The sequence below is a fragment of the Ornithorhynchus anatinus genome, chromosome 2, assembly GCF_004115215.2.
Source record: "Ornithorhynchus anatinus isolate Pmale09 chromosome 2, mOrnAna1.pri.v4, whole genome shotgun sequence".
Lineage (NCBI taxonomy): Eukaryota > Metazoa > Chordata > Mammalia > Monotremata > Ornithorhynchidae > Ornithorhynchus > Ornithorhynchus anatinus.
Genome location: NC_041729.1, coordinates 84,056,659 through 84,071,052, shown reverse-complemented (window position 1 = coordinate 84,071,052; position 14,394 = coordinate 84,056,659). Strand labels below are relative to the sequence as shown.

Here is a 14,394-nt window from a genome sequence, read left to right as displayed (position 1 = left end):
TGTGCAGAGCACTGTACTAAGCACTTGGAATGTACATTTTTTGGTGTCTGTCTTCTTCACTCTAGATTGAGGACAAGCGTCATGTCTTCTAACTGTGTTGTAATCTAAGTGCTTAGAGCAGTGCTTTGCTCAGGGGAGGTAACAAATAAGTACTATTGATGGATTGACAGATATAAAGACACAACTATGCCATTTTTAAAGGGAAAAGGTGGAAAGAGAAGGGAAGGAGTGGGAGAGGTTGGAGAAGAGCAACCCTCTATATTTGGGGCTTGGAGATCTGAATGGGGTATGGACTCGGTCCCCACTGACCAAGAGGGTTACATTCATTCATTCATTCATTCAATAGTATTTATTGAGCGCTTACTATGTGCAGAGCACTGTACTAAGCACTTGGAATGTACAATTTGGCAACAGATAGAGACAATCCCTGCCCAATGACGGGCTCGTAGTCTAAACGGGGGAGACAGACAGCAAAGCAAAGCAAAACAGAACAAAACAAAAGCAAGACAATATCATCAAGATAAATAGAATCCAGGGGATGTACACCTCATTAACAAAATAAATAGGGTAATAAATAATATATACAAATGAGCACAGTGCTGAGGGGGAAAGGGGAGAAGAGGGTGTGGGGGGAAGGGAGGGGAGCGGGAGCAGAGGGAAAGTGGGGGCTCAGTCTGGGAAGGCCTCTTTGACACCCTGCTACCATGGACATGTATTCAAGATGGCCCAGGCCAAGCTCTTCCTGTCTTCTCTGAGGCCTTGATTGGCAGTTTACCTGTATCCAAGGAGTGAGTTGAATATAGCAGTTGCCACTCTTGCCATATCTATCCCTGGCACAGCTATGAACATTGGCATCCCCCATGCCTTTACTTAGACTAAATACTGTCTACCAGGCTCTGAGTGTTGTTCTTCTTTAATAATTGTAATAATAATTGTTTGGTTTGTTAAGCACTGACTCTGTGGTAAACAGTAGATTAAGTACAGGGGTAGATACAAGATAACTAAATCAGACTAATTCTTGTCACTTATTTATTCAATAGTATTTATTGAGAGCTCTCCAAGTACATAGTACAGTGTTATGCACACAGTAAGCACTCAATAAATACTATTGAATGAATGAATGCTTACTGCATGCAGAGCCCCCTGATGGCTCAGCGCCCAAGCAGGTGGTAAGGAGATGAAATAATTGTATTTTTTAAGCATTTACTATGTGCCAAGAACTGTACTAAACACTGGGTGTATACAAGATAACTAGGTTGTACACAGTCCCTCTCCCATGAGGAGCTCACATTCTGAGTAGGAGAGAGCAGGATTTAATGCTCATTTTACAGTTGAGGAAACTGAGGCCCAGGTCATTTTAGGGACTTGCCCAGTGACACAACAAGGGCAAGTGGTGGAGCTGGTATTAAAACCCAGGGCCTCTGACTTCTAGGCTCATGCTCTTTCCACTAGGCCATGCTGCTTCTCAGCCAGTCAAAGGGGAAATAGCCCAAGGCATGCTGGTAAAATCATCCTGCCCAGAAGATTACATTTCCATAGGGGCTAGTGAAAAAGCCAAGTGAATGATTAAGGCAGAATGATTTTTTTTTTATTTCCCATAGACTGTAAACTCATTGTGGGCAGTGAATAGGTTATATTGCTATATTGCATTCTCCCAATTACTTAGTACAGTGCCCTGCACAGTAAGCACTCAGTAAGTATGATTGATTGATTTTTATTCATAATATTTATTAAGCACTTATTGTGTGCAGGTCACCATACTAAGTGATGAGAAAAAATACACAGATGAGAGACACAGTCCTCAGCCCTCCAGGTGAATCAGTGTGAAAATAGGGTGACAGAAGAATTGGCAGCAGACATGGTAGGAAGGATGAAATAATATTCATTCATTAATTCTATCATATTTATTAAACACTTAGGCTGTGCAGAGCACTGTACTAAGCACTTGGGAAAGTACCATACAAAAACAAACAGTGAGAAGTCACAGTCTAGAGAGGGGAGAGACAGACATCAATACAAATAAATAAAATAAATATATACATAAGTGCAGGGTTGGGATTGGAGGGAAGAGCAAAGGGAGCAAGTCAGTGCATCAGCACAAGGGAATGGGAGATGAGAAAAAGTGAGGCTTAGTCTGGGAAGGCTTCTTGGAGAAGATGTGCCTTCAGAAAGGCTTTGAAGTGGGGGGGCATAACTGTCTGTTGGATTTGAGGAAGGAGGGTGTTTTATGCCAGAGGCAGGACGTGGGCCAGGGTCAGCAGTGAGACAGGCGAGATCGAGGCACAGTGAGAAGGTTAGCGCTAGAGGAGCAAAGTATGCAGGCTGGGTTGTAGGAGAGAAGCAAGGTGAGGTAGAAGGGAGCAAGGTGATGGAGTGCATTAAAGCCAATGGTGAGGAGGTTTTTTTTGATACAGAGATGGATAGGCAACCACTGGAGATTCTTGAGGAGGGCAGGTAACATGTCCTGAACATTTTTGTAGAAAGGTGGTCCGGGTTGCAGAGTGAATGAAGTATGGACTGGAGAGCGAGAGACAGAAGATTGGGAGGCTAGCAAGGGGGCTAAAGCAGTAATCTAGGTAGGATAGGATGAGTGGCTGTATTAATTTGACACAGCATAGGACAACATAAAAGTGAGAAATCCAGTAAGTCCAGTGGTACAGAGGATATGTGGGGCCTTCTAATGTTTGCAGTGGCCGCACTCTGCTTCAACTTGAATCCCCACTGCCTGAGCTGCCCAGGGAATGTTGGAAGCAAGGGCTGCAGGTGGCACAGTGGGAAAGCAGCAGAATTTCTGGGACACTGGATGTTCCACACAGCTGCCTAGCAGAGACAAAGTGCCTTTGAAGTTTGGTTAACAGTTGGGGTCTCCCTTTATGTCCCTTCTTATCCCAATTTCCTTTTCTTTTTCCTCCTTTAGGAAGTTCAGATGAGCTAGCCAATGAACTTCTCAATCTTACTAGTGAAGGACAGAGTCTAACCTCAGACAATATCACCAATATCATTGGGATGCTCAAAAAAATCGTGAATAATGAAGAAAACATTGATGAATCTCTGGGATCAACTGTAATGAATGTTTTTTCCAACATTCTGACTAGTTCAGACAGAGTATTGCTAGCATCATCTTCTAAGTAAGTAGTTTTGGTGGACAATAGAGGTGACTTAATGAGAATTTTACCATGTCTTAATTCAAATACTTCTAATGCACTACTTACTACTTATAAATACATTCACTTCTTTTTGAAGCTCTTTCTTCTTGTTAGGTTTTAGGAAGGCACTCAAATAGTAATTCACTGAATAGTGTTATGAATTTTCATATCTGTCATTTCAATTCAAGAAAGATTTGAATGGAATTTCTCCTGTTTCTAAAATGTTGGCCAAGAAAGTATTTAGCTGGTACTACAGGTATCCCACCTGGTCTTAAACTTCATGGATTAAACTTAACATTAGTTTGCCTTTATTCTTTCTGCTTCCTCACTAACCATCAACCCATTAGGGTTTTTTTTAATTAATCTAGAAGAAACATGATTATCCATGTTAATAGAAGGGAGTCCCAACACAGGAAAGACTGATGCAAAACACAATCTCCTAGAAGGACAGTTCCTTGAGCACAGGGATTGTCTCTGTTCTCTACTGTACTTTCCCAAGGTTTTAGCACAGTATGCTGCACACAGTAGGTGCTTAATAAATAATCTCTAAAAATGCCTGCAGGTCTATTATGGAATTTCCTGAGAGATACTTTTAAGATGGGGCACCAAAATTTAAAAAAAATAACAGCCCTGCAGGTCAAGCAGCGTGGCTCAGTGGAAAGAGCATGAGCTTTGGAGTCAGGGCTCATGAGTTCGAATCCCAGCTCTGCCACTTGTCAGCTGTGTGACTGTGGGCAAGTCACTTAACTTCTCTGTGACTCAGTTCCCTCATCTGTAAAATGGGGATTAAGACTGTGAGCCCCACGTGGGACAACCTGATTCCCCTATGTCTACCCCAGCGCTTAGAACAGTGCTCGGCACATAGTAAGCGCTTAAAAATACCAACATTATTAAGATAGTGGTCAACATGAGTAACTGAGTCATAGAGTGAAGTGACTTGCCCAAGGCCACACAGCAGACAAGTGGCAGGGTCAGGATTAGAATCCATGAACTTCTGACTCCCAGGCCCTTGCTCTATCCACTACATCATGCTCTTCCTACCCCTTATCATGTGAGGAACAGAGGCTATATCTAATGGGATTACCTTTAATCTAACTCTGGACTCAGCACACAGTAAAACCTGTAATCCATATTATTAGTAAAACAGGAGATGCTGTAACCAAAGCTGTTCTAGTTCCAAACCTCCCTCTTCCAAAAGGTTATTCTGAAAGGTATATTTAGAGGAAACTGGTTCCTTTTTTTCCTTCCTTTTCTTCCTCCTTCTTTCCTTCTCACCATTCTCGCTCTCCTTTTATCTCATCCTCACCTACTCTCTTAATCCTCCTCACTAGCCATCAGAAAACAGACCATTTTGGTTGTCTTATGGTGGCAGACAAATATTTGGCTTCAATATAATGAGGCAACCAGTTCCAGGTAAATTATTGCTGAAACATTTCCTCCTGCCATTTTAAGAAACTACAACCTGTGCCTGTGTGAATTTGGATATTCTTTCTCACATGGATGTAGTTCATAGAGAGAAAGTTTTGTTCTTCATAGTTGATCATGGCACTGATGGTAAAGTATACTTTGCCGTTAAGCAGTGTGAATGGCTCCATGCAACTCATTACTACTACTGAAAAAAAGTAAAATCAAGCCCAAGTATTACTGGCCTGGGATACCTAAACAAATGTCCTGTGAGAAGAGGTAGTCTAGAATATTAGTTATCTGGCTGCTAAAGAAGCAGACACAGAATTCAGCAGCACATTGGACATCAGAGTTGTCCTGCTCAGGGAAGTACCCCAAGAGAAAGGGGACTGAAAGAAATTACCTGTCTCTCCAGTAAACCACCACTCATAAGTTTATGCTTACACTTGCAGCCTGGTTCATAAAATATATGAAACAACAGTTATTTATACACTTTTGCATTTGTCATAGTTTTTTTGCCGAAATGCTGACTACTTTTTCATGTTTTATGTATACTCACACTGCTTAGACTGTAAACTCCCACGAGGCATAGACTGTGCAGCTAAATTGCCTTATCTCTCTAACATATATTTATATAAAGTGCCTCAAGGTTCTTTGAATATAGTACTTTGGGTAGTAATTGTTGTGTTTATAATGTTTTTAGAGCTTTAAAAACAATTGATGAGTTAGCCCTTAAGATACAACTAAATGAGACACCTGTCAGTATCTCCACACGGAATCTGGCCTTGGGGGTGTCATCCTTGATTGCAGGGACATACAAGGGTTCAATGTTCAGTATCAGTCTCCAGAACAACGCTTCCAATTTTCAGGTATGAATTTTCAGGTATGAAGTTTTTATATGGTTTGGCATCTCTTCTATCTGGGATGGCTAGGTAATAATGATAATAATAATTATGGTATTTGTTAAGCATTTACTATGTGCCAGGCACTGTACTAAGTTCTGGGGTAGATACAATCAAATCGGGTTGGACAGAGTCCCTGTCCCATGTGGGGCATTTTAGAGATGCGGTAACTGAGGCACAGAGAAGCAAAGTGACTTAAAAAGGTCATACAGCGAACAAGTGGCAGAGCCAGGATTGGAACCCATGACCTTCTGACTCTCAGGTCCACTACGCCACATTGCTTCTGTTGGTGGGATATAGGGAAGAAGGTGAATTTATAACTTTACAAGGTGCCTTCAATCCAAATATTTGATAAACCTATGACTTAGAGAAAGAATATTGTTCTTCCTCTTAAAGATGTAACTAATAAGTTGATGAGTGGGGTCATGTCATGAATTAAAGCAGCATGGCCTAGTGGGAAGAGCATGGTCCTGGAAGTCAGAGGGCCTGGTTTCTAATCTTGCTCTGCCACTTGCTTGTTGAGTGATCTTGAGGAAGCCACTAACTTCTCTGCCTTTCAGTTTCCTCAACTGTAAAATGAGGATTTAATATCTGTTCTCACTCCTCTTTAAACTGTGAGCTCCATGTGGGACAGGGACTGTGTCCAACATCAGAATATATTTACCCCAGCACTTAGTACAGTGCCTTAGTAAGTGCTTAAATACCAAAAAAAAACCCACCCTTCAAAGTAGTCCAGGCCTGTTGGTGTTTATGAGGTAGCATTCTCAGACATTACAGATAATTTTCCTATTTGCTTAATATCTACTGCTGCTCTCTTAAGGAATAAGCCACTTCCAAATCCATGGTGGTGAGCTTTTCTGAATTCAAAACCATGTCCTTTTCTATCTGGAAGGGACCTTTTTCTGCTCTTCCAACCCCAAGATGAAGAAAGTGTGCTAAAGAGAAAAGTGGGTGGATTTTTGGAATAGAAGAAACACTATGGTATGGTTAAACTAATGGTCATCCACCCTGGTGGTATTCTGTCCCAGAAGGTGACAACAGGATGCTTGGACGAACAATGAGATGGTGGCCCTCCTTGACCTCTTTGTTACACAGAAGAACACTAGTTACGCACATTCTTGGGTGTGGGAGGAAGTAGAACTGCCTCTTTCTGATAGCATTTCCCTATTATCCCATACTTTGCATGACTGAGGTAAGATGAGCCCAGTTGCTGGAGGCATCCTGAGCCAAATTAGAGGATGCCTAAGTGAGAAGAAAAATTAATCTCACCTTCAACCAGATGAGAACACTATCTCCCCCAGATCCACCTGAAAGTATCATCACCAGGCAGGGAAATCACCATTTCTCTGCTTTTAACACTCCTCATTCCCTGCTTTAGCATTCCTGTGTCCAAAAGGGACCTAGTTCATTAGCACAATTGACTTGTTTTTTTTTCCTTTCCAATGAAATGGATCTGCCAAGATCTACTTAGAAATGCTAAGTCTTCATTTTCAAAGAAACAAAACAAAATTAAATCTTCTTCCTTTAGAATTAGTACCCAAATGCAGAAGGTTAAATTTGTCTTTGTTAAATTTGTCTTTTTCTTTGTTAAAATCCATTGACACCTGCATTTGTGCACATATTAAGCCACTGTTCAAGCAGGAGCCTTGTTAATGATAGAAAAATTGGTGTATTTCTTTCATTTATTCAATCATATTTATTAAGTGCTTACTATGTGCAGAGCACTGTATTAAGCACTTGGGAAAATACAGTACAACTTTCTTTCTGAGGTATATTCAAGTTCTATCATAAATAGCCCAGTTCTTTCACCACTGCTCTTACCTGATAAACTTTTCTTGCTTTTTTTGCCATTTATGCATTGGCAGATGGATTTTGAGACAGTTCAAGTGAATCCCCTGGCTTCTGTCATCCTTCCCCAAAGCTTACTTCAGAACTTAAGTGTAGAAGAACGGGAATCTGTTAAGAGGGCTCAGTTCACTTTTTTTAATAAAACTGGACTATTTCAGGCAAGTATGAATTTTATTCATTCAATTTTGTACAGTTGAAAGTAAAAGTTCAATATGAAGGGAAATAAAATCCCAAACTCTTTAGTGATATTGCAGGAGACATAAATGATAAGTAAACGTGTCTTATTTCTTGGTTTAAAAAATGCCTTAATTGGTTAAAAAGAAATGAGAATGAATATCACAAATACTTAGCCATCTTTCTCATCTTTTTAGTTGCTTTAGCAACAAATACATTTGAGTCCTTTCAGGTCAGATTGCCTGGTTCTGTTGGCCTATCTGCATTGGTTGGCCCAGTAATGGCAGTGGGTGAGTTCCAATTGCAACTAATTTGTTTTCTCTTTTGGAGAGATTTGTCTCTGTCTAGTGCCTCAATCACAAGTGAGAATTGCATTCACAGTTAAAAAAAAAATTCACAGGGGAAAGTTCTTTGGGCTTTTTTTTTCCATTCAGAGAAAGCATTATTTCATAATAAACAGCATTCTTGGCTTTAATCAGTTTTCCCTTTTGCTCTTGGGAATCCAGAGAACTTGATGGTATTGTGCTGAGCATATATTACCATTTTTATTGGCCGTGTTGCTAAATACTGGAGAGTGTGTGGCCAGAAAATACCAATGATTCTCCACTGCCTCCAAGACCCCTCCCTAAGGCAGCTACATCAAACTTGCCATTCATTTTAAGATTTTCTTATATAATAAGTGTGTTTGATTGGGGGCCTCTGAGAGGAAATAGGATGAGAACTGCAAATTCTTCCCAAAAAATTAAGCTAATTAGTCAACCTTGTTTGACCTGCTCAACTAGACAGCTGAAATGGTGTTCAGTGACTGAAAGATAACATATAGCAAGCCAGATTGTAAATGTCCTGTTTAGACGTTTTGTTGGGATGACGAACTGACATAGTTGGGTTCTTGCCAAAAATAGTGAACTGTGTATTTCAGACAGTTATGAAATTCAAAAGGGAAGAAATTGAAGATGTTAAAGAGATAACATAAATGAAGAAATAGGTGTAAAAAGGAGCCTGGGAGGACATTTGCCTGCCAAACTATTTGGAACTACAAGTTCAGGACAAGTTCACAAGCTTCGGTTCCTAATAACTTTACCTTTGAAACTGAATCTTCTGTCTGGATGTCACCAGAGATATCCTCTAGAATGTCTTGGTCAAACCTTTGATACACAAAGTTACACTCAGATGAAGTTTAGAACCTAGCAAATATTGGTATAAATACAATATTTTTTTTTACATAGCCCCCTCCTTTCCCCTGTAAAAGTAATTTGCCAAAAGATAAGCAGCCTTGGTTATTCAGTGGCTAGGGAAATGATCTAATACCACGATTTTTTGTGAGTTGCATTGTTTGAGGTGTAATTCTAGCTGGCATCAAAGAGAGTGATTGAGAGAAACCATGAAAATCTTCTTACAATATGGTCTTATAATGCCTTCTTGACATATTTATGTTAATAAGGGAAATAGCAGCACTCCATGAGGAAAACCGGCAATTTGATCTTATAAACAGGATGTTCTCATAATGGAGGATTTTAAGTGTAAAAAATGCTGACAGTTTGCTTACTTTGGAACACCACAAAAAAAGTCAAATCATGTACTTGAGCTTGTGCATGTAAGGTATTGTTTTTGTCTTTTAAAGGATGTAGAAACACAGAGTGGCAATTTAGTGAGTTATGTGATGGCGTGCAGTATTGGGAACATGAGTATCCGGGATCTTCAGGAACCTGTCCAGGTTATAATTAAACATACAAGAACTCAGGTAATGAAATGGGGAGCCTATTTTAAATTGTTGGGGAAACCAGAGTGTAAAGAGGAGGGATAAATATTAAAGAGCATTATTTTAAGGTAGTCTCCCATTTTTAATTATTAAATGCAGTCACAATCTGGTCAACTTGAGGCATAGTTACCTTAACATTACAATTCATAATTTTATTTATTTTGGAAACATACACACATTATAAGCTTGTTGTGGACTACCAAATCTATTGTCTACCAAATCTATTGTATTGTACTCTCCCCAGTGTTTAGGAGTTTGCTCTGCACACAGTAAGCACTCAATCAATACCATTGATTGACTGATGGGAAATATGGTTGAAGTGGCTCTCATAGAGCTCATTTATATAACCACTGATCAACTTGAAATCTGCATTATTCTTGTTGTCAGATTGCTTTTTTTTTTAAACAAACTAGATAGGGTTTCTTGATTTGGGGCAGCATATATCGTTCTTAGGGAATATCAGTTGTATTGGCACTCAATTTTCTGCTTTCATCTTGGTAAATGAAAGTATTATTTGAGAGAGGCTACAGGGAAAAGGGATGTACTCAAGATTCATTTTTGAAGGAAAGCAAATACCCACAAGCACTATTCTAAGAAAAATGTTTCACTGATATGGAACCACATCAAAATCACATAAGAGATTATTGGCAATGCTGGCACTTGAGATTATCAGTAAAATTATTTTTCCAGTTAGGCCACATATTGACTAATTTTTCCCCCATTTGGTTTTGATTTTGACACCCTCAGGCTGCTTCATTTAAAATCAGTTCACATATCAAAACAATATTTTCCTAAAATCATGTTTTTAAAGATTTTAATAAACTTTCTAGCAGTTTTACAGATCATCTTCCTTACTTCTCCTTCCCTTTTTGGAGATAATTCCCATATCAGCCAAAAGTGAAGGGAGAAGTCAGAGGTCTGAGGATTACAATTAGATTGAAAATTCTCTGAGGTCTGGGTCTTGCTTTCTCTTTCCTCACATTGCCCTTTCTGCTTTCTTTCTTGTGCTATTTTAAAAATTTATTGAAACCCATTTTACATTTATGCTAATGTTTGTATTTGCTAATCTAGGAGGTACTTCATCCCATCTGTGTCTTCTGGGATTTAAACAAAAACTGTAAGTGTATAAGCAATTTTCTTTTTTTAATGTAGCTGGTAAAGCTCAATTTTTTTTAGCTGTTCATCATTCTCCTTTATTTCAAATTCAGAGTGAATCACTATCAGTAGAAGTATGCAGCAGCCAAACTATTCTAGAAAACTAAAGGACTGTGACTCTTTTTTTTTCTGTGTTCCAAGTCTCAGGAATTCTGCAGTAGGGTTATCCTATTTGAATATAGGCAACTGAAACAAAATAGGAACATTAACAGAAAAGGTTTATTCCTATCCTATTAGATGAACCCTAATGTGCAGCCTTCACACTCCAAATCATTAATATTGCAGGAAACATCCAAAGAGAATCTGTACTGCAAGTCAGCTTTTCATTTGTTTTCAATTAACAAGAATCCTTTTAAATTAAATTGAAGTAGCCAGTGATATGACCAGGGATTTGATGTTGTTCACAATTTTGTTCATTAGTAACAAGTATCTAAAGGCAACTTTTTTTAGCAAAATCTAGTAAATTTTTAACTCGTGAGGTGCAATTCCAGTAAATGTCTGAATGTCATGGCTCTAAAATTGAGCCAAAGTAGTAACAGGTAGAGGAACAGTTCTTTTTCATAAGGAAAAAGATGAAAAGATGGGAGAGGAGGAAGTATTTTCTGAAGATTTTACAAAAGACCTAGATAGCAATACTTACATGTACTTGTGACTAAACAATATATAATTTCACAGTTGTAATCTGGAAAGCAAATTGTGCTTTCTTCTAATGAATATATACAGGGATTTGGGAATTGAATTCACTTCCTATTGCTATGAAAGTTTGCTTTGCTTTATTCCCATAGCGGGGGCTGGTGGCTGGAACACCTCAGGTTGCGTTGTGCATAGGGACTCAGACGAAAGTGCGACAGTGTGCTTATGCAACCACCTCACCCATTTTGGCGTTCTGATGGTAAGTATTTTCTTCTGTTTGTGGGCATTTCATTTATTGGTTTAGTTTTGTAGAAAACACTTCTCATCTATTTACATTAATTCTTTTATCCCAATACCTTGAACCATACCAAAGACATCAACTATGCCATACCTAAGGAAAATCCACACTTTCACTCTCCAGCTTGAAAGGTCCCACTGGCAGAGAGTAAACTCTGACATAGCCGAGCGGCTAGCCCAGAAATAGGAAAAGACCAAAAAGTGTGATCTATTTCCATCCTGGGGTCTGCATTTGATTAACCTTGGTGCTTTCCTTTGGTCACATCCCCCTCTATACACCAATAATCTCTATTGTTGTCATTTTCAGTCATGCCTAGGTCTGCCCCCTCCCTCAGGGACACTCTGGGGACAGGAAGGTGGACATGATGGAGCCAGAGAATCCCACAAATGCATCACTGTAGCTATGCAGAACCAACACTTCTCAAACTTGCACTGCCTAGAAGACCCATCTCTCTCTGGGCTATGGGCTGGTTGATAAGCACAGATGGAGTAGCAATGCCTGACCATCTACTATTGGACCACATGATTCCATTTAGACCAGCCCATAAAGGGGAATTTAGGCTTTTTCACAAAGAAAGAGAATCAGTAGCGCCTCAATCCGTCAATCACATTTATTGAGTGCTTACTGTGCACAGAACACCATAGTAAACATTTGGGAGTGTACAATATAACAGAGTTGGTAGACACGTTCCCTGCTCACAGTAAGCTTACTTCCTCACCAAGACCTCATTTGAGTCATTTGCTGCATAAAGATATTCAGCAAAAAAGATGGATTAATATTCCAAGCTCTTCCAGGACCCTTAAATTGGCTAAAGGTACTTCAAACTGGCCAAATGTCTTTTTTGGGCAGGAGCAGATGGGCAAGTCAGTTACCCATCATATATGATAAATACTTTGAATAGAAACCAGGGCTTACTAGTTACATATTTTAAAATGCTTTAAGTGGTCTGTGTTAAAAGTGCTTTTCTAAGGGCTATGTTTTTTAACTTCAAAATCAATTCAACATATTTTTAGATAATTCAAGTGTTAGCTCTCTAAGTTCTCTCTCCTAACAATGGGAAATTCACCTTCTGCCTATCATATCCATACAGACATTCTGCTCAGTGGTTAAAATAGATACATGTGTTTTGGTTTAACTGGTTTAAATTGATTTAAAAAAATATTTCTAAATGTTTGAAATACTAGACAACTTGATAGGGAAAAAAAATCAGGAGCATGCCTAAGGGTAGATGATTTATAGCACACTGGTACAACAAAATGTAGGGAGTTTAGTACTTCAGTAATTTTAAGGATGGTGTTTCTAGTCACATATGGCTTTAATTGCATCCTGAAAGGTGTAATTATTTTTAATTTCTCCTTTTATCATCAGGTTGTTTTTATGTTCATTTAGATAATTCTAGACAATGTGAGCCCTTTCCTCTTTTTCAGTGAAGCTGCTCTTGTAGCATTATGGCAGGGGAAGCAGACAAAAGCTTTTCAAAGAGCATTCTTAATAAATTATTTTGGAAATGTATTTTTGAAACCAACCTCCAGGAGACATAAGTGAGAGAATCTATCAGATTGAAATAAATGATAAAATTGCATGCTGTCACCTTACTACAGTATTAATAGCTAATGTATTCTCAAGTTTTGATAAGGGAGGAGGGTAGACAGCAGGTAACTAGCTCTATCTTAAACCAAAATTGGAGCTCCAAGTTTTCATAAGACCAATGTTTGGTTATTTCTTTTTTGTATTGCTGCTTTCACTCATTCAATAAGTTTCAAGAATTACTTAGGTATGCCATTTTAAAAATTACAAATGGCTTGCACTCATGCCATATTCAACGTGAAATAATAGTAGTTTCTATCAAGGACGCTATGGGCAACAGTTTAAACCCAACAATGTTTGATCTCCAGTTGTTCTCTTCAAATTCTCTTTTATTACATAAAAATCAGGCTTGGAGGATAATATATAACTAGCCAACTTTGGGACTTCTTTGGCACGTGGATTGTGTCTAATCTGACTAGCTTGTATCTATCACAGTGTTTAGTACAGTGCCTGGCATGTAGTAAGTGCTTAACAAATGCCATTAAAAACAACTCCTCATGCTACAAACAGGTTGGAGCAAAATTAAATTAGTATACCGATATGGTATACTAGCCAACAAGTTTTATTTCAATTCGATCGCTTGGTTTTGAGGGGAACCAAAAAAGATTCTTCACTGCCCTAATTTTGTTTCTCATGATATTCACTACTTCAAAGCTATTTCACAAAGTGTTTCTATTCTTTTTTAACCAAATTGTCCCATGTGACAAAAATAAAACTTGAACAGCAGGACACTGAATTGATGAAAACTTATTCATGGCTGAATCTTCAAAAATAGTATATTTCAATTTCACATGAAAATCTGAAATGAATACTGTAGGGAATTGAATACTGTAGGCTTAAATACAGTTCTTAGTCTTGGATATCTGGGAAGGACTTTGGAGAAGCTAGAGCCACATCAGTGAATCAATCAGTTATATTTACTGAACATTTATTTTGTACCAAGCAGGGTACTAAGCACTTGTGAGAACACAATGTAACAGAGTTGGTAGGCACAGTCCCTGCCTACAGTGATATCTGCATGAAGCACGTGTGTGTGCTTTTTCCAACTCCTATATTAGTTTTCTTTATGGAGCGATATGGTGTTAATATGGTGTTATATGACATTTTGACAACATCAGGAAATTTGTATCTTCTTAAAATTGATTTAAAGTCAATGTTCTATGAAAATTTCAAATCACATTGGTTCACACTTGAAGAACCTAAAACTCATGTGTATATACACTTTTGAATCCTTCCCCAAATTGCTGAACAGAGTATGGATCATGTGGTTGACCATATTGCTCCAAACCATTGATTTTTTTTCGTTTTTATTGAGGAATTGCATATGCTCTGAAAGTTTACCTTGTTTCTTTCCAAGGGACAACTTGCCTGCTGTATGCTATTACTGCAAGTCACTAACTTCTCTGTTCCTCAGTGTCTTCATCTGTAAAATGGAGATAAAATATTTGTGTTCCCTCCTTTTTAGATTGAGCACACTGTGGGGTAGGG

At 38.6% G+C, this 14,394-nt stretch overlaps 1 protein-coding gene across 6 annotated transcripts in view; it reads left to right on the top strand.

Annotated features, from left to right (window-relative positions):
* Positions 1 to 14,394, top strand: part of ADGRG6 (adhesion G protein-coupled receptor G6) — a 184,470-nt gene that overhangs the window by 141,221 nt on the left and 28,855 nt on the right. For all 6 annotated transcript variants that reach the window (XM_029055801.2, XM_029055841.2, XM_029055834.2 and 3 more), the window contains 6 exons: positions 2,918 to 3,128; positions 5,254 to 5,419; positions 7,318 to 7,458; positions 9,096 to 9,215; positions 10,305 to 10,350; positions 11,174 to 11,280. In XM_029055801.2, coding sequence (XP_028911634.1) covers positions 2,918 to 3,128; positions 5,254 to 5,419; positions 7,318 to 7,458; positions 9,096 to 9,215; positions 10,305 to 10,350; positions 11,174 to 11,280 — 791 coding nt within the window. The remainder of the gene's footprint in view (positions 1 to 2,917; positions 3,129 to 5,253; positions 5,420 to 7,317; positions 7,459 to 9,095; positions 9,216 to 10,304; positions 10,351 to 11,173; positions 11,281 to 14,394) is intronic.